The sequence below is a fragment of the Neolamprologus multifasciatus genome, chromosome 12 (genome assembly GCF_963576455.1).
Source record: "Neolamprologus multifasciatus chromosome 12, fNeoMul1.2, whole genome shotgun sequence".
NCBI classification, from domain to species: Eukaryota; Metazoa; Chordata; class Actinopteri; order Cichliformes; family Cichlidae; genus Neolamprologus; species Neolamprologus multifasciatus.
Window position 1 is genome coordinate 6,933,263 of NC_140450.1, and position 21,006 is coordinate 6,954,268.

General features: G+C 43.2%; 1 protein-coding gene across 3 annotated transcripts in view; it reads right to left on the reverse strand.

Annotated features, from left to right (window-relative positions):
• znrf3 (zinc and ring finger 3) overlaps positions 1-21,006 on the reverse strand; it is a 65,931-nt gene that overhangs the window by 11,524 nt on the left and 33,401 nt on the right. For all 3 annotated transcript variants that reach the window (XM_085179728.1, XM_085179727.1, XM_085179729.1), the window contains exon 2: positions 19,053-19,175. In XM_085179728.1, coding sequence (XP_085035854.1) covers positions 19,053-19,175 — 123 coding nt within the window. The remainder of the gene's footprint in view (positions 1-19,052; positions 19,176-21,006) is intronic.

Here is a 21,006-nt window from a genome sequence, read left to right on the forward strand (position 1 = left end):
CAACATTTGCTCGGATGCACATGTGGCGTTCTCCACAGGCCGCCATGATGTCATTCCACGTATATCTGCGCCGTATTAAGTTAATAATACGACAGAGACTTAAACGCTTCCATAAGGAACTAACGCATGCACGGCTCCGTGTGATGCAACTGTGCTGTGCAGGTTTAGAAAAGTTAAATAAAGTTATCGTGGATTTCCAGCTGTTAAAACTGGGAGCTCCTTTCATCCGAGAGGGGGGAAAGTCATAGCACAGAGGCCTTTTGAAGAGTTCTGCTAAAGGCAAAAGATAAAGGAAATGCTTGGATCTGCAGAACCCCGAGTATCTCCTTGCAGAATCCAAATTGGCTTCCCCTCGTCAGGGAAAAAAAATAGTTCCTTTATCTTAACTCCTGCCTTCCCCTACAACCCGTTCTCACCCCGCCTGATTCACGGTGCCCTATTTAGACAGCGTTTTGATGTCTACACTACATGATCTAAAAGAGCGCGGCTGGATCATATCCTGGTATTATCAAGTGCCCTTGGGCTCTTGCCAGCGTTCTTCATAACTGGAGGGAACAGGGACGGGGGGGCGGTGAAGATCAAAGTGACAATGTACAGTGCTGTGACTCCGCTGCCGACTGGCTGCAGAGTGTCACCGCTCCACTCTGCAGGCACGGAGGACGGACACGGAGCGGTGGTATGTGCGGGGGAGGCGCAATTGCTCTTTTCCCAACATATCGTGTTGATTTCTGAGGTAACAACATTCAACAATGGGATGTTGAGCAACTTTCAACATCATTTGTCAAAAGGGCAGCCACGTAGGTCAGTAGAAAGACCACCGTGGGGCTCAAAAAGGCCCTCAGCGCTCCTCAAATCAAAGGCTTGTAAAGTGCGCACCAAGTTATTGGTAGATAGCGCACCAATAACTTGGTGCGCTATTCAAGTTATATTTGTCTAATTGGTAGCTATATGTCGCATCATGTCACAAAGGCTTCAACTGACAATAATTGCTGACTAATTTATCAATTACTTGTCATGAGCGAGTCTATAGGATGGCAGAGAATTGTAAAAACGGGCCACTAAACGTCCCGTGTGTTAAAAATGAGGAGTGAAGAAAAGTAAAAAGGCTTTTAAATTCAAAATAATCCATCATTCAATATCATTTTTTGTGACTTTACCCTAGATTAGCTTTTCTACAGGATGCTTGCGCGACACTCTTAAGTTTCCTGTGTGTTTCTGAGTCTGTAGGAAGGTGGTAATGATTAACATAGCTGTCCAAGAACAAGCAGGTGAAGTTAAAGCAAGTTTGAAATAAACTTTTTCCAACTTAACTGGCAGCCTTTAATTCCTTCACACAGTCCACTGCTACTACTTGCATTCACAGCAAATAATGAAACTGTATAGAATAGTTAGATTTTCAGGACATGGGCTTATTTTACAGCACAGGGGAAGAAAAACAAAAGGAACAAAAGTCCTCTGATACAGGGGGGGCTTGACTCTGAGTGACTCTGAGTGAACATCAGCTTCAGGAAAATGTAAACATATCATGTCTCTGAATTTCAAGCTGTCTTAATTAGATTTCCCCTTGGCTTAATCCATAGACAAGATGTTTATGAATCTGGCTTTCATAGCTCATTAAAGACTAATTAACTGAACAAACTGAATCAATCATTCCCAGCAGTGAAGGAAAGCCCCATGAAAAACAACAGCAACACGCAATAAATACGAGCGCTTCCAACTTTCTCTTTCGTTCTGCTTCCTTTACATAAACTAGCATTGCTCTTTTCTTTCTCCTTTTTTCTTGAACTTCTGTACTTGGAAAGTTCAAAAGCGAGCGGTGTGGAATCGGCTTTTCCCTCTCACCCAGTTTTCTCTCAGCTCCACGCTGCCAGGCTCCAGCCCCCCATTTAATTCAGCACAAGTCTGCTCCTTTGATGTTAGCTCTCCCAGTTAATAATTAATAGCTCTTGGTAAGACGCTTTGAGAAGAAAGAGATCTCCCTCCTGAAGAATCTCCACTCGGGCAGGCCCGCGCTGCAGTGCAGGGACTTGCCTGACGACAACAAAAATGCACCCACAGGCAAACCGGCTCGCTTAAAAAACACCGTAAAAAAAAAATGCAATCTTCGGACACCAAAAGATGGATTAATACGGTTAAAAATTTGCTCAGAACTAAAATACGGTTTATTTCAGCGAGTCAAACTGGGTTTAACGAGTCATTGTGCAAGAAATCTGAGACAGCACCAAGTCGTCTGTGGTAAACCTTTCAAAAAAAAAAAAAAAAGATGAATTGCACACTAGAAAAGTGGGCTTTCATTGAGATTCAACAGGGATTTCAAAGAGGTCTGGTCATTAAGCTTATCGGGAAGGAAGTCACGATGGCGTTTTGATCTTCTCATTCGGACTTAAAGACGAGATCAGGACTGACCGATGCTGTCGGCTATTTCAGCGATGGATGTTGCAATAAGACAGAAAGTTGCCTGACAAGTAACAGTTTACAATATTTGGGTTTTAGAAAAACTAATATAACATTAAAGATGAATTCTTCAAGAAACAAGGAGATGGGAATTTTGGTGGTATGTTTACCACCATGTACTGGTACATTGTCGACATATGTAGTGATGTAATTATTGAACTATTTCTGTAGTGTGGTGTAATTTCATAAAATACAACAAACTTATTTAAGTTACTCCCAAGCACCCTGGTTTGTGATAATGAGTGAATAACAATGTCATCTATAATAAAAAATACAATAAAAACTAAGAAGATCATTTTACTGCAGAAGTACTTTTACTTTTGACACCTTTGAAGTGAATTATATTTAAACAGAGCTTCTTTCACCAGTGGAGATTCAATGATCAAGAACTTGAACCGCTATAAAGTGTTCAGATAATATTCGATTACCGCGATTCCCCATCTTTTGTACTTTTTAACTCAACAAACGGTAGTTTGCAAGATTTGATCTTTATCCGTGAATCAAACAGTAAACATACGAGGACAAAATCCCTGCGAGGCAAACAGAGGTGGTCAAAAACAAGGCAAACCGAAAACGGTCTCACTGTGAAATCCTGCAAAAAAGTTAATATTTTTCTCAAAGCTGAGACGTGATCTCTCTCCCTCTCTCTTGATCAGTCATCCATGCTCAAAAGTCAGCTGAACTCTCAACCTGAACTGCCTGCCAAAATGGTGGTGGTGGGGGGGTTTACAGGTACTTCACGATAATGCTGGCTAAACAAACTTCCCGCTGGCTCGGAGACATTAGAATTAGGGTACAATCATCCCCGAGTGAACAGAAACCGCAGCAGAAAGCACTGAGGACTCAAGTCTAGACGCAGAGGAAAATGAAAGCTATGTTTAGCATCCCTAAGTAAACCTGCCAGCTTGTAAGATCTGAGGGAGCGAAATTTTCACTCGTCTGGAAAGAGTCTCCTCTCGGTGTAGAACTCGCTCCGTCATTCACACGGACCGAGGGTTGGCATATTAACTCTGTGACACACACAGAGCCATCCGTGTGCGTTTATAAATGCATGTTTAACAGAAAACCACAGGCCGAACTACACCTGGATACACCTGCAACATCTGTCTCACGCTCCAGCTCTTCGATCTCACTGCTACCTCTTTCTTCTCCTCTGCTTCCCTTGTTTTTATTTCCTTCTTCCTCCTTCTGCTCATGCTTTCCTTTCCTGCTCCCTCTCTCGCTCTCTCTCTCTCTCCGCACTGCTATAATTAAGGCAATTAAGTCTTCAGAAGACTCTCCACTGCTATTATGCTGTAATTTCATGTTGCCTCCTGGCTTTACCGTTTATTAAAAGATAAAGGCATACTTTTCTCCCGTGGATTTTCTCATATGTGGTCACCCCCTCTTTTTTTTTTCATGTCCTTTCTCACTCCCTTTCAGGGAAGGCATGTGTGCCGAGACATTATTTACATTCAGCTAAAATAAAATCAGAGTTTTCAATGTGGCTACGCTTCATCTGATTGGACGCCTTTGCAGCCGAGCGAAAGAAAAGCATTTCTGAAACGTCTCTCCTTTGTTCTCCGTGGATGCTGAACTTCAGCAGACAAAACCTGGCTGTATTACCGTGACATTTTCAAAACAGCAGGATTTGGAGCACTTACTCACCTTACTCATCCTTCTTCATCTCCCGCCGTTTGATGTGAGCACTTCACCGACAAACTGTTGCTCTGTCGTAACATGTTTTTCTGTTTACAGATACTTGACATAACTGTTTTGGCCTGTGTGTCATTTAATCAGCAGGTTTAGCGATCCTGCCGGATCTGCTTACTGTTGTGTCATGACATGACGACTGTAATATTAAAGCCGCGCTATTGTGAAACCATTTACAAGGACACAGTGTCACTCAGAAAACCTCGACGTGCTAAAAACACCTGACTAGTGTCGAGTCACTGTTCAGTTTCTGATTCCATCCTCACAAACTTTTGAACTCGCCCATTCGCTCCCTTTTTTTTAAATATTAATGCTTTTTCGCAGCTGCAGCGTGTTACAAAAGTCCTAAGGGCAGTCTAAGGCACCATTTCAAATATTTACGGAGCACATAAAAATCCACTTGTGTGTCACACCGATGGGGGATGGGGGCCGGCAGGCCTCTTTGAGCTCCTCTCCATTCAACCACTTTCATATAAACTGACAGTTTACCCAAAGTAAACACACGGGGGAAAGAATCACTTAGAGCACTCAGTGAGCTCAGCGACTGCCATTAATATCCAACATGCAGATAAGAGGAAGTAAGGAAGTGGATGCTGACCTGGTCACCATGTGCTGAGGAGAAAGGACGCCGAATAAAAGAACGGTTTAAACCCTAAAATTTGTTTAAGATGACAAGAATCTTTAATGATCTGCTGGCATAATGTCAATGTTACTTCATCAGGGTCTGTGCGAGCGTGCCACACGGTGCTACAGGGTTATAGTACATTTCCCACGCCCACTTCTAGATTGGGCGATCCATCACAATAATCGTGTCTTTTAATGGGATAAGCAACTCCGAAAGAAGCACGAGAGGCATCGTGTACACGCCTACCTGTTAATGCGGCTGCGGCGTTGAAAGTGATAAGTAAATGTTATTAGGTCTGACCTGGTGAGACTCCCCGGGAAGCTCATTCCCAAATGAAAACATGTTCAGATGGCGTCCGATCACTGGAGCGCAGATCTGCCATAAATCATGGTTTCATTTGAGCTGCTGGGGAAGGGTTCACTGTTCGTAGGAACCACACTTTTATCTGATGTTTACAAGTTAGGTCTTTACTGCTTTTTTCTCCCAGCTTTGCCAATTTCTAGAAAAATATCTGGCTGTCGGGGTGGTATATATTTGCTTGTCTTTGCCAGATTAATGACATGACTATTAGCCATTCGTTGGTTTAAGATAGCTCACAGGCTTGGCTATCAGAGTTTTTCTATCATTTTGTAATAAACATGAAAGAAACAGTTTTGTCCCTCAAACAATAAGACTTAAAACTGAGTAAAATACATTCGAATAAAATGTGTGGTCCAACCCTTAAGCCTGCTGTGAAGCAGGATGTGTGCAAGTATGTAATTTGTGTGTTTAATTTAATTCTATTGATCCTGATTTGAATCATTTCATTGTAAGTTCGCTTGAATTAGACTAAATTTAACATATTTTGTTTTTATGACTCAGTATTTATGAATAGTTGTGAGATTTGTCCAGGATGACAGATTGAGAGAGACGTAGAAATCTGGAGCAGATATAATGAACTTACTATCAGACAAAGAGGAGGCAAACTTCAGGTACACTGACCCTCGACCCCATCTCTGTGCTGCACATATAATTGACCAGGACGCACGCACACACACACACACACACAGCATGAAATGACTATCTTTGTCACTGTGACACTGTAATCAGTTCCCCTAAGTGCAGCCAAAGGACTTTCTTTGCACTGAAGTAAAAAGTGAGGCAGAAAAAGCAGAGATTTCCAGGTTTCCTTAGGAGGCAAAGAGCTTTCACCTAGAGTCACTATTCTGAGGTTTTTGGTGGACAAAGACTACACATCATCTGTCATTTCTGACAAAATCATCCATATTCATGATCTCTCTTGATATTGCTGGACTAAAGAAAAAAAACAGATTTTTTTGGGGCGGTCCATTAGCCCGCCTTTGTAGTGGCCCTTTGGGATTTGTCCCTCCATGGCTGATGTGTGGGACACCAGTGTCCCCTCTCCATTTCTGTATCTGCCTCAGCGCACAATATTGGGTGGCCATTCACCCATTATTGCATAACCAGCATTATACAAGTGAACTGTGCTATCAAAATATGTGTGTGCGCGCATGGGTGTGTGAGGGGGCACCTCTGAGGAGGCCTGCCAGTGGAACTTGGCAAGGAGCCGACCCCATTAAAGAGTTGAGACACAGAGAGAGAGAGAGGGAGGGAGAGGGAGGTGTAGTTGGGAGTGCTCCCTGTCCCTCATAATAAGACTCATGCATAGTGGTGCTCATGCACACTTATCTACAATACCAAGTCCCGACTTATCTAAACTAAACTCATAAAGCTCTGACAGAATCCAAAATGAAAAGTAATGCCATAAAAAAAGCTAGCAGTCCTCAATGCTGGCAAACAGTTGTGGGTGTTTGCTTTAGTCTCTGTTCAAAATGTGACCTTAAAAAACACAAAGTACCAGCCATTAAACGCCGGATCGATTTTCCGTTCTTTATTTGTTGATTCGATTCTGCCTGGCTGAACTCACATTTTCCCCTCCTGTAGACGTGATTTTATTCAGAAACATTTCAAAGAGAGAAGCATGTGAGAAGTTTGCATTGTTGTCCATCGGTAATATAAATATGAGCGCTGCTGCTGCCATCATGGATTGCAAAGTCAGAGTTGGTGGACTTTCCAAGTGGGGAATCCAACATGAGGGGGCATTCCAGCTGAAAATTCCAACCTGGAAGTTGAAATTTCAAACTTCCCACTTCAAATGGAATGCACCTTTACCTACTATTCCCAGCAGCTCTGCAGTCTGTAAAAAGCAGCATGTAATCAAAACCCATATACCAAGTATCATGTTTGCTATGAACATCTTTAAGCTGCATGTCACTTTATAGGAAGGAATTATAAACTTCACTTCCTAGAAGGAAAAAAAATAACAAAGAAGATTACAACTAACCCATGTTTTTTGGTTTTGATGTCTTTTCTAAAGCGCTTTGGGGTCCTTAGGGACTAGTAAAGCGCTATATAAATACAGGCCATTTTACCATTTTTCTCCAATGAATTTGAGACACTATTAGCCCTTTTCCACTAGTACATGCACGGCTCGACTCAGTTTTGCTTGTTTTCCATTACAATCGAGGACCACCTAATGGGGTCTGTATAGCAATGCTATAAAGTACCGTGGCGTCATTTGTGGCATGAACACCACAACAATGGAGGACATCGAGGCGATGGTATACCTCCTGCTTGTCAAACTCGGACCACATTGTTGTTTTTAGTGTAGCCTTTCCCCTCGTCGCCCGCTTTCAAAAAAAGGCGGTTTTGATTTTCGTGAAGGAGACGCTCTCATGACTCATCGAGCGACACCACCGACAAGCCAATCTGTGGCACGTGTCTGTTAACAACACATTTTTGGATCCCCGCAGATTTCTTGGAATCTCGGCCAAGAAGGCCGTAACGTTTAAACATTGGCTTCAAATGTTACCATTTTCAAATGAATTGTATTCAGTGCAACAGTCAACAGTATGTTCACCTGTCAGTGGCGTCATATTCTCTTTAACCGCTCTCCCGTGGCTATAATCTCCAGGAAACACCAGATGAGAATGTGTGCTCGAATGTTATAACATTGCCGTTTTTAGCGCAATTGTTTTGAACACGGATAGCAGATTGAATTAACCAAAACAAAACAAAATGAAACAAAAACATGTTTTCACAGAAAACCTCGATCAGAATTATGTAAAAAAGACAATGAAATATCATTATGTTGTCATCATGTGGGCAAAAAGAAAGATTTCTGAGGATACACTGTGGTTTTTACAAAATGAGAGACTTTCATGAAGCATCGAGTTGAATATGGCCTTCGTTTTATCCTTGCTTTTCTTTTTAATTACATTTATTTTGGCAGGAAATTTGAGCAATGTTTCGGTTTTCTTATGCGCGTTCCGAAGGCACAATAAACAACAAATGATGGATGAAGCGCAATCACTGAACACGAACTTTTCGCAGAATACGTCGCATTTTTATCTCTCTCTGTATATAAAAATACACGAGCTCATCTTTGCCTGTTTTGCACCACAGACAGCGTTTCCCATCTCTCCCTGTGGTTTGATGTCCTGTGGTGTCAGGCACGTACACACACACACACACACTTGCACAAACACGAACACAGATGCAAATGCACCGACTGAGACTGCCGCTAATCAAGATGCTTTTTAGTCTTCTCTCCTCCCGCTGCCCACTGCTCTGCCCTGCTGAGACCAAACATTGAGACCGGAGGAATGGACAACCGCTAATTAAATTTCCTCCACTTTTCCTCTCCGTCCCTCCCATGTTGTTTTCTTACCGGTTTTGGTTTCTTGCCCTTTGTGATTCACAGGAAAATAAACAAGCATCCGGCTAGGAACAAGAACACTACTTCTCAAAAGCTTCTTCTCCACCTAGTGTCTAAAAAGAAGCCGTCGGGGCCAAAGTGGGAGAAGTCATGACTGGAAAAGACTGACTATGATCCCACTTGTTATTCATTGGTGGGATTTTACTAGTATTACTGATTGTTAATTTGGCCTTCCGTCATTTTAATCAGCCTCACAGAACTTTAATGAATGCAAGAGTGATTTTATGATACAAGTTAGATTATAGCTTCTTGAAAGGGTTTAAAGAATTTTTTTAAATGAACACTCAAAGGCAGAAGAACTGAAGAGAGCTGTCAGATGAAACTAAAGAAGACAGCAGGCCTGGGCTGACACTACATTTGTGCTTTCCTTCCTGCAAGGCTCTTGGCACATAACAGATCAATACTAGTGTTTCTCTCTGACTGCCAAGGATACTGACCTCAAACTAACAAAGTTAAATATTAAAACAGAAGGTCAGGCGGGTTTAGCTGATCACTTTGAAAAAAGACTTTTTATCCTTTTTTAAAAAATAAAAAAAAGTCATAAACTGATTCTGTTTATAAATCACTTTTTCCTATTGTCTTGCTGGGGGATGCCGCCGCCATTGAGGTGTGCCATTGCTCTGGGCGGGGTGCGCTTGGTCTGCAGCATTGTTCCAATGGGTGGTACATGTCAACTAACATCAATGTAAATTCAAGGTTATTCACTCCACCTGTCAGCGGTTTTAATGTTGCGGCTCGTCAGAGCACAATATGAATGAATAAACTGTTAGACGGTGTGTGTAGACAGCTTTATTGATTGCAACAGCTGGAACGTCGACTGCACGTGAGACGCAGCTGAAAAAGACGGCCGAAGCTCTCGCTCAGTCAACAGCCTTTTTCAGCTGCAAACAAAGAGAAAAACATCTAGTTCTGCCTCCCGGGCTAGCTGCTAACCACAACACATACAGGTGTACCTGCCATACGCAGCCGACGCAGGTGTCTATAAAACATGGCTGTAGCTACAGTTACACCAGTGTTTTTTTAAAAACCACAGATGAGAATGAGACTGACGCTCACGTGGTGGCATCTCGTCAGTCGCAAGGCAGCCACCATAAATGCCTTGAAGCTTGTCATCCTTTGTTGTCTATTTTATGCAAAATGCAACCCTAATTTACAAAATGAATATCGTGATGGACTGAAAAAGATTTAAAACTAGTGATTGAAATCATAAACTTACTGTTCAAGCGTTTAACAGGGTTGTACATGAAGTAAAGAAGTATGGCTGTTTTTCAGTAGGCAGCTTTAAAGTCAGTAAGGCAGAGGAGTCGCCCCCTGCTGGCATTAGAAAGAATGGACCTTTACAGCACCTCTGAATTAGTTTTACTTGTCTGGCCTGCAGGCTATGCCTAGTTTACTGTGATTGAATCGATTTGTTGTGCCAAAATTTCTTTTCTTTTCTTCTACAAAACAAAACAGCACAATATTTGCTGTCCCCAGTGTCCACGCTGCTATATTGTGAACTTGCACAACGTTTAAAATGCAACTATTTCAGTCAAGTGGAGGCGTTTCGCTAAACTGCTACTTCTCCCCTTCCTGTAATTCGTCTCCAGTTATACGGTTTTTCTCTAATCTCTGACTCGACGCTGCTTTAGGAGACCATGCCCCTGCATGCTTGAAAGAGACACCGCCGCTGTTGCTTCTCTTTCCTGTAATACGCTATCCTCCTGCTGGTTGGGGGTGTTGCCATTGCCTGCTCTCTTCTTTCCCTGGGCAAACAGCAGAGCGGGTCAGGACTTGGCCCTATTCCCCTTATTTTGCATCCTCCTTTTTTTTTACTGTTCCTTTCTTCCCCCACTATAAAGCCTAACAGTGGGTCAGCAGAGGAGGACGACTGTGGTTGATTATGTAGAATAAAGAAGAATACAATTCTTCTTTAAATTGGGATACAATGTGACCAATTTGTTGCGAGCACACAGACTTGTCTGCTTAGCTGCGACACTGAAAAGGCATCAACTGCATGTATCCTCCAAATGGAGTAGAGAAGAGATAATTATAATAAGGAAAAGTCTTGATACAACTATTTTCACATATGCAGTTTCACTCCAAGATCCTTTTTGATATGTAAAAGTTTCCTTTTAAGTAATCTGGGACAGTTTACAAACCTCAAGACAAAAATCTAAGGACTTGTGAGATGTTTGATGGCACTGGAAAACATAAAAAAAAAGCATTTTTATTTCTTCTTCCAGTCTTTTCTTCCTCTCATGACTAGATTTTACTTGTTGCGGGCTTCTAAAAAATATTTATATGAAGACACTGGACTTGAAACTAGAACACAGGACCTGCTGCAAATAGGATTCGACCAACCTTTATATTGCATGACCTTAATGCCTCCATATAAAGGTGTGTTTATTCAGCTATTACTGCAATAAAACACCTCACACTGTCATTTCTCAGCAAGTCATCTCTTGGTTATAATATCTTCTGGTCAACAAATCCATTTCTGGATCACACACACCTTGTTTTTGAGGTACCGCTATTTTGTAAAGAAAATTTTACAGATAAATTTGTATTCCTTATATTTATCCGATACATTTTTCACTGACTTTCTTCTACAAGTTCTTCTTGCAGCATGTAATCACTTATCCAGATGTTAGATCTTTATTGTTATACTGGTCTCCAGTAAACAATACTAATGTGCTACCCAGAATCTACTAGGTGCATTCCCATTCAATATCCCCTCCCTATCTACATGTTTCTCTTTCTCTTCTTCCATTACCTCACTGTCTGAGGGCACGACCAGCTCCGATGACACTCATACATCAACCCACACACACACACACACACACACACACTCTCGCTTAGGCACACATCGCTTCTTCTCCATCTTCTTGTGCTGGACCTAACCATGCCTCCCTGGCAAAGCATGAAAGGAAGTTTGAACCACAAGAACAGGATGCCATTTTCACCCCCGCTAACCCTTCAGTCGAGGAGTCATGTATAGCAGGGAGAGGCATCAGATTAGCTGTGTGGGACCTCGGGGCTTCAGTTTCCAGCTTTTGTGCCAGGCCGTGGGCTCGAGCCGTACAGACAACGCGGCCCTGACATACACAGTGAGGCGCGGGACACGAGGATTCTCACGCACGCAAGCACATTCCCATACAAAGCAACGGGCTTAGAGATGAAGGGAGAAAAGACAGGGCTTTGCTTGATGTGGGTGGATGTCTGGTCCTATCTTTTCTAAGATTTACTTTTTCCATGGCTCATCTTTTCTTTTGTCTTTTTGCTCACTGTCTGACAGACAAGACAGCTTAAGCTCAGGCTGTTGTCAGACTTTTAAGTAACAATTGTGATAAAGATCAAAAATCAGCGTAAAGGTGGAGAAAATAAAAAGAAACATCCATAGTAGAGCTAAATGCACTTTCTTCTCCCCTCCTCTCTTCCTCCCCCCCCCTTATTTCTCTGCCCCCCTGCCTCATCTTTTCTTTTTCTCTCCCTCCATCTCTCTCTCATCTTAAGTCCCCGGGGCTCCTTTCTCCTCTCTTTAAATAGAGGCCTTAGCTGTGAAGTCTAATAATGGTCATTTGGCCTCCCATTGAAAGCTGGGTAATTCGGTCCAGGGACGGCTCACTTTGAGCCACATGACACAAGGAGCTTCCCAGTGACCATGGAAACGAGCGCAGTGGGACCCCTGGGTCCCTCCAAGTGCCGTGAAACACGGCAAAGCAGTGATTTAGGGGAGAGACTTACTTGGGAGGGGGTGATGGGGGTAAACTGAAGTAGGAAGATGGGTGAGTGTTCCAACACACCCTTTTTTTTTATAGCTCCAGTAAAGGTTGAAGACAGTGCCCTCTTTTTTCCTGTGGCCTGCATAAAGTGGGTGCCAGGGTGATTTTAGGAGCTTTATTTATAGGGTCTTTTATTATGAGTTATAAGCTAAATTGGAAGTACTTCCTCAATATAGGAGGAACTTTGAGTGGTGCAACACTGGTAAACGATTAAGAGCTGCTGTTTACAAGACTAATGTTAGCCTCAGAAAAATGAGCAAAACACACAGAACAGACCTGATAGTGAAGTCAAGGCTACACTGAGTCTATATGTAAAATTCAATCATCGGAGTGAAATACATTAGGAACAAAAACTCCCCGAGTTCACTTCACCTTGCTGCTAGGCATTCACACACAGTGAGGAACTGTAGGTAGAAAATAAGGAGGTTGGAACAAGGCTGCAAGAAAATAAAAAGGTGATGCTGCATTACTATTTACTGGCCACTGGAAACTGCACCATTATTAGTGGTTTGAATGCAAACAGGGGGAAAAAAAGGCTTGGAAAGTATACAGTCTACAGAATGTCACATGACATAGGCCTTAAAGCTCAGCTTGCTTCATCGGTCCACTAAAGTGCCTGTTTGCTGTCGATCGCATTCCTAACTTGTCATTTTTATTTTACACCTTTAATCAACTTTCCAACACGAGTGAGCAAAATTTTACGTGCATGTTTCTTGGCATGTGTGCAATGGACACATTTCACTCTTCTGTAGGGTTGCCGCAGTTTTGAATGCTTTCCAAACTTCATTCTTTGCACCGTTATTACCAAGAGCAGGTTCTTGCTGTCTGTGCTGCCTCTGCAACTTGCACACAGGCTATGAAGGGGATCGTTCTTTTTGCACTTCCAGGTATGAAGCCTTACCCTCAATTGGCAACGGTTCTTATTGTGGGACAGATACGAGACCAAGGACTTCCTGTTTCATCTAAAGGTCAATGTTTACTAATGCGGATCACTTTTAAAAGCTAATTAAACGCTAGGTTATTTTTAAGGGATATCAAATGGCTTGATGATTGTATTTCTGCAAGTGTAACCAGCACACAACCAAATATCTGACTACAGGTAAACTACAACTGGAAATCAAAAAGCTTTCAGTACCAAAAATCCCATGTTGATAGATTCTAAATGTTCATATGCATATGCTAAAAAAAAGTTTGCTCAGGGCGCGTAAGACTGCGGTCATGACTTTTCCAGAAAAAAGTGACTCAGGCGCTCATTCAGATAGAAATCCGCCATGTTCAGAGGACGTCAGGTTAATAGAAAAGAGTCTGAAAAGGGGCTAAAACAGATAAGAGGGAGGAAGAGAGAGGCTCCTGCCAGGTCGCAGTGGAAACATCTCCTGACACCCCACCCGGAAGAGCGGCCAAGATAATATCAGCAAGTTGAGGCGCACACAAACATGAAAGAAGCACCCAAGAGGCAGGCCCCTGAGTGCTCCATGCTTCACAAGATTTCTTTTTTTTCCCTCCCCCTTTCTTCTCTCCCTGCTGCTCCTCCTCTCTTTTTCAGTTTCTCTTTCTATCCCTCCCTCCGCGCTGCCGCGTTTGAAAGTGTTTGTGCAGAGTGCTTAGGGCGAGGGCCAGGTGGAGAGAAAGCTAAAGAGTTAGTGTGTGCATTTCACCCCATCGGGGTAACGAGAAGTTCATCGAGTATTTCCTTTCAGATCTAGAACCTTTCTTTCGCGACTTCGTGATTTGTTTCTAAGAGCTAATAGGGCTGCACAGAACACTAAGTCCTGAGTGATCACCTGGCTATTATTTCAATCATTTGAAGTCTCAGATAGAATTACATCGGCATTCAAATGTGTGGAAACTGTTTCAAATTGCAGGCCGTCGAATTCGACAAAAACTTGTTTCGGTGACAAAAAAAGCAAATCCCTAAAGTTAGGTGAAAACTCAACAAGTTGAAGAAGTTTGTGAATATTAGCCTTCAATTCTTTTTCATACTGGGGTCGCAAAGAGTTAACGGCTTTGATTTAAACAAAAAGACTGGCTTTCGGTTTGCGGTATTCAACTGAACGGGAATAAGTAAGTAAGTTTTAGCACAATCGCAGGGGAAAATTGTCTCATCGATATCATGCATCGTTATGGATCTTCTGAGAAAAGAGTTCTTTTAAAAACTTTGAACAAAGAGACAAGCTTCGTCGTTATCGAACGGTCCCTGTGCAAGTTGCAGATCAATTGCAATTTAACAAAACACTCGGGAGAACGCGGATCGTAGAACTGCAGCAATTTTCCTTCTTTCTGTTCACGAAGGTCTTTTCTGTGACAGAAGGACTGAAATGAAGAAGGCAAAAAAAAATAAAAAATGGCGAGAGAAGAGAATCGTTAGAGAATGTGAGTCATTCAGCCATCTTCATCAAAACACAAGCCGATCTGCCGGCCCATTAGGTCTCCGTGTCCATACTGATAAACAGCGGATGAGCCACAGCGTGCACGCATTCGCAAATACACCCACTGATCAGACAGTATCCGTATGAAAAAGTCTGAAAACAAGGCCACATAGAGCCAGTTCAATCCAGCATGTAAGCTTCTTTACCACACGGCCTGCGGCATGACACCCTACTGGCATTGCCGTGGCCTCGGGATGACCTCTAACAGTAAAGTGTGTAAAACTATAGCGTCTAGGATGGCTAATGTGGCCACAGGCTATGAGCCAGTCGCCAGCAATATCGCACTCATCTGTCTGTAGCCACGTCTTTCTTTTTAATGCCCATCTCTCCCCTTTTCCTCAGATGCTTGTAGCCCTCGTGCACTTTCCATATCCCGATCATTCCTTGCCGTCACACACACACACTACACCCTCTCTGCAGCTCTGGCTGAGATGCCAGACACAGTTAGAGTCCAAGAGCCACTTAGCACTAAGACTCAGCAGCTGTTTGCTCTGGCCTGCTGTCCCACAGTGCCAACTTCAGGACCACAGTAGAAAAGGACACACTCCTCTGCCCGCTCGCATTGTTCCAGAGAAACTGCTGTTTTAAGATGAAGCTTGTGTGTGTGTGTCAATAACAGAACTTCCCACACAGGATACACTTTTTATGGTGGTATGCCTCTGGCGAAAACTTGAAAGTAGCTGGCTTTATTTCGGGGAGGATATGTCAGTAGAGGTCTCGAAACTTTTCTTGTTGCTCTAGTTATTTTTAAGTGCTTTGTAGCGGCCGATCTCATGGCCGGTCGCGCTCCGCTGCGATGAACTGTTGTTTTTGGCTGGCGTTTAAGGTGGAACTGATCATGGTTCAGAGACAAGCTGGTTAAGGCCAGCACCAGGCCACACACAACAAGCACATACCAGGGAGATTTACATGCTATGCCAGCCAAAAGTCTTGCTTTTCACAAGCAGCGGGGCCGTGTGGGAGGACAGGTTCCATCTTGCTACTTATGTGCATATATAAAAAAAAAATATATATATATACCACGCGAAATGCAAACCCCAACCACCCACTTACCAAACAGACACATTTACCCAGGTCATCTCTTTGAGACACCAAGTCTCCGAACTCTTTACCTTCATTTTCTGCCCATACACTCTTCTGCCTTCCCTCTCCTGGCTTCCAGGGATGGAGACTTATGTCACGAGCACTCGGGCGGGATGAAACGAGGAAAGCCGACATGCTAACGCCCCGAGTGCGAGTCCAGTGGGCACTGGACTCGCACTGCGGCACTGGAAGAAGAGATCTCTTGCTGGCACTGCAACAAAGACACCGACGGGTCTGCGCCCCCCAATAAAGGCCAGTGGCATGATTTCATGTTCCAGAGGAGCTGCCAAAGATTGCAGTGAATGCGTGTGAACAGACAGCGCAGACGAAGACGGGAGGGAGGTCGATTCGGAGAAAGTCGAGCAGCGAGGAGGAAATGACAACCAAGAATATGTAACCGGCTGCAATAAATAGTTCAACATGAAAGAGGATACATGTGTGCAGAGCTGCAAGCATGATTTACAACATTTACAAACACCCCAGAGAAAGTTAAGGGTTGATAAGCTGGAGTTACAGAGACGGCGCTGTGAAAGCAACGGGGCAGGCCTTCGGACATAGGACACTAGAAACGAGACAAATGCACTTTTTAGCCAAATCTGATAAAGAACACATCAAACGCTACAGTGAGAGCCGATTCGCTCTCAGCTCTCCTGCTGTCATTGGGGAGGGGCTCTAGTTCTGTGGCACACTGAGGTCAGAGGTTTTATAGTCCTGGAGCTCTCACAGGAACCAGACAGGAAGTGCAGGAAAAAACTGTGTACATATATATGACACACCAGCACTTTAGTGAAGTTTGCACATGGACTTCAGAGGCTGGAATGACCGACCCCTTTTCCTGTGTCTTCCTCTAGTGCGATTATTTTATTTGTCAGAGCAGCTCTCTACAATAATGAGCTCAACCCGACATCCCTGTGCCACTTCGCTGAATAACCGAGTACAAATCACAAAAGCACAGAGGAGCAACGTCCTGTGTAGCTCCAGCTAAAGACAACCAAGAACGAGACTTTACAGCGCTAAACATTTAGCATAGCACTAGAACTTCAGTCTGTCCCTACTGTTGGATTCATCAGGTCTCAGAAATGTTTTCTTGATCAAATGTTGCTTTTAAAACTGTCGGAATGATCATAAGGACCCGACGATGCAAGCCCCTAAACAGAGGGAATGCCCATCAGTGAGTGTTGATCAGCTCCGAAGCACAGCTGGGGGCCCAGTGTTCCCAGACAGTTTATATTTAGACGCTAGGTTTCTGTAATTGAATGGAATCTAAATTGACCAGACAAGACACTGACACTGTTGGTGGCAAAGTGGCAGTAAAGCACACTTGGGTTCAGTCAGGGGACAGTCTGGTAGGGCGGGAGGAGGGTGGGGGCTGCCGAGCACAAGGCCAGGCCAGGCGGGGTGAGGGTGCAGGAGTGGGCATCGTATCCGGAATGGGGCTGGGCGCATAGCGGCCTGGTGGTCTGGCTGGCTGGTTGGGCAGAGGGAGCAGACTGGTAGGGGGTAAACACTGGACTGTCTGGCCTGGCAAAAGCGTTTGTGCCAACGCAAAGCACCCAGCTGTGTTCAGGCCCCAGGCGAGGGTTTGTCAAGATGCAACAATGGGCTTTCCCTCCTCTAATTATAGTCCTGGCTGAGTACACACAGAGGAAACAAGAGTGACCTAGAAGTTGGGGAGGCTGGCTAGAGGCCAAAAGGTCACAGGCCAAAGTTCTTGCCATCACCGCTACAGCGTCCCTCAGCAAAAGATCAGATCTAGAATGTATAAAAATGGCGAGCTCATTAGGACTCCGCTCTGACCTGGTCCACTAAGAGGAAGGTGTGGGTTTCTCTAACTTGGGGTGTCCCCGTGGCTCAGTTGGCTAAGACACATCCCGCGTAACCACAACATTGTGCATCTGAATCTGACACTGGTGCATACTGTATCCTCCATTCATCCCGTCTCTGCTGTGTTTTTATTTTTTCTTTTAAACGTGGTATAAAGGAATAATCTGACGGGAACGACTGAGCAAAAACTATCAACCTTGTTCCGAATCGCTCTCTTCCTTCTTAAAATGCACCTGCTTGCATTAAATTGCTGATCTAATGATACGGACGTGATTCGTAAGCTTACAGAAAAGACAAACACACATTCAGCTTTGCGTTTATAGAAAACTGTCAGAATCAAAAACCAGGAGGGGAAATGACTGATGTTTGTGACCTTGTCAGGTTTTTGCTTGTACTTCTAGTACTACAGCCTCCTACCTACCATTAAAAATCCGACAGACTGAAAACACGTCTGTTTTACCATCTGTTTAAATGTATTATTCACGTGCCATTTCTTCCCCTTGTGCTGCTGAAACTCAAGCGTGGGCACGTCGCCACGATAAGGACTATTTAGCTGATGAAATCCAGTTAATGAGTTCTGAGCATAACATTAGTTTTCAGGTCTCAGTGTACGTCAGCTAGAAACCATCATCAAACAAAGTGCACCATTAGGATGTTTATATGGCACGCGGGCTTCTGATATTATGAATGGCTGCTCTCTTTCTGTCACCAGGAATGTACAGGATAAATGAGACTATGGACAACGCTCCCTTACTTCATCCTCTGGGGAACGTTGGTACATTCCATTAAGAGGAACACTTAATTAAAGCACGATAAAATACCACTGGAGGTGCCTGGGCACTGGAGGAAGGGAGGGCGGGAGGATAGGGATTGGGGAGGGATCACTACACTCTTGTTCTGACCACAATGGGAAGTAAGAAGCAAAATAAAACTAAACCATCCTTCCATGAATTCTCTCAGTGACTGCACTATATCAAAGCTAAACCCTTAAAGGGATTTTCATCAAATGCAAGGAAATAACTTTTCTTTACTCGCATGTTGACAGGTGACTATCTATTGTAATTTTAGGCAAATAGTAATCAAATTATTAGATATTTGTGCCCCAAGATGGCAAAATCCAAGGTGTTTTTTGGGGCTCTGAATATCAAAGAGTATTCCTAGCTTCTAATTTACAGTGAATTACGGTGTCAAAGTGACTCACCTGCATTGTTAAATGCTGATTTTCATTTTATCGCATGGTTCAACAAACCTGCAGTAGCACAGTAAAGAGCAAGGTGCTGTAATATATTAACTTTCTGAAAGGATAGTCATTGGACGTCCATTAACGGGAAACAAAAGGCAAATTCAGAAACTAATACGGTGGCACAACGGAAACTTGAAAACATAAAAAAGCAGTTCTTTACCTTTCCAAGCACCGTGAGGCAACTGGGGTCCAACTCCGGCTGCTCCAGCTTCACCACGCCAACCCAGCCATACTCGTATAGGTCCTCTTCATCATTATTATTACATAGTCCCAAAGGATGCATCTGGAAAGACAATAAGATGGAGAAATAAATATTTGTTTCTATACTATGGCGCTAGTATCACATTAGAAAAGTGAGAATGTGCAACCTTCAAGATTAAAAAATAAAATGTGCATCCGACATACATGATGTGTCAAGTTTCAGGGTCTTGGCATCCCCACGTTCTGAATTTGACTCACAAAGAGGTAAATTACAAGCTTAAAGCTGCACAAACATCTCTTGGATGCATTCCTCATATTTATAGGGATAAATAGGGATAAATAGGGATATAATGTTCTTTTAACCTATGATGAAATTTAAAAGCATTAGGCATCTGAGCGATTCTCTGTGTGCTTGACTTATCCAGAATCTAAACATACAGAGGACCTTTTAAAGAACAGCAGCAACATAAGCAAAATCAGGATTTATGTGCTTTCATGGATCTGCTGATCAGACACATTTTTACTGAATTTCTACTTAGGGAAAGGTGCATTAAGTCTACTACCATTGTTACTGCTGGAAATGATTAATGCTGCTGCCATTTCTATTGTGCTTGTGCATACATGCACAGTGACTGGTTACATTGGATCTTCTCTTCTTAAATTAGAAAGTGAATGTTGACATTTTCTTCGAGCAGCATCAAACATTGTCTATCAGGTAACTTCAGGTGTCAACGCATACACGAGGTCACTAATGTGCACCAGTTTTTTGCTTTGCAGAGCAAGCACATACACATTGTTTACATAAATCACTGATTGCATTTTTCCAACCTTCTTCATCACAGTGGAAGATTTTCAAAGAATAAGAACAAAACAAAACAACAAATTCTGTTCTACAGTTTGACATCAGGAGACGGCTAAAAGCTAATCTAATCACCAATCTTGCGGATGTGCTAGAATGCACTCCCAAAAGATGTGTACGTCATGAGGAAAATTAAAAGATAACAATAAAAAAAACAAAAACAAAGGATGTAATTACAGGTTATTACATGTCTATTACATTTTATGTGTTATTAAGTGTCCTTTTTTTCTTCACATACCCACAAAAATATAAAAGCTCTCCAGCACAAAACATCAAGAAACCAAAAAAGGGAATGGCCAGAGCTCAGCCATGACTGTCAGGCTGTAATTATCAGGAAAAAGAAAAAAAAAAGAAAAAAAAAATCGGATTAAAAACTGTAACCAAGTGGAGTCACCAAAATCCTGGATCAATTCCCCACCTTGGCAACACAGCAAAGACAAGCTCGCGTATTAGCATTAGAACTGGGCCAAATGACCCGCAGGCCGCTTTCGTATTAACCCCGTGACCACGGCACCCCGATCTGTGAGCGCTGTTGCGCCGAGCCTTAGGCTACTCTGGGCCGGGGGCTACTGCTGATGACCCAAGATACCCTTCTTCCACTGGTGAACCCTGACCTTTGAACCCCACTTCATCGCAGAGGGAGCAGGTTGGTTGCGCAGCAGGCCAATTGAAGAGAAATTCAGAAAGTGCCCAGTCACTTCAGTTCCACAACCCTGAGAGGTCAAGCCCCTGACCTGAAGGGGTTTTGGGGGAGGACTTAGCTAATAGTAATGGGGTCAAATGCAAATCAAGTGGACTAAGTTCGAGTCACAGGAAAGGAATGTGGACAACGTGCATCGTGCTAGAGCTCCACAAGGTAGCATCTTCTCTTTCTGCCTTTAGGGAGGAAATCTGAATAAGAGGCATCGGCTTTAATAGCACGAAAGCAGACAGCAGGAATCATTTGCTTTTTGAGGTATCAAGGTTAGAATTACATTTAGAAAAACTCCTTATTTGCATTCCTAGATTGTACTAAAGTAACTTTTGATGATTAACTTTAGGGATATAACAGAAT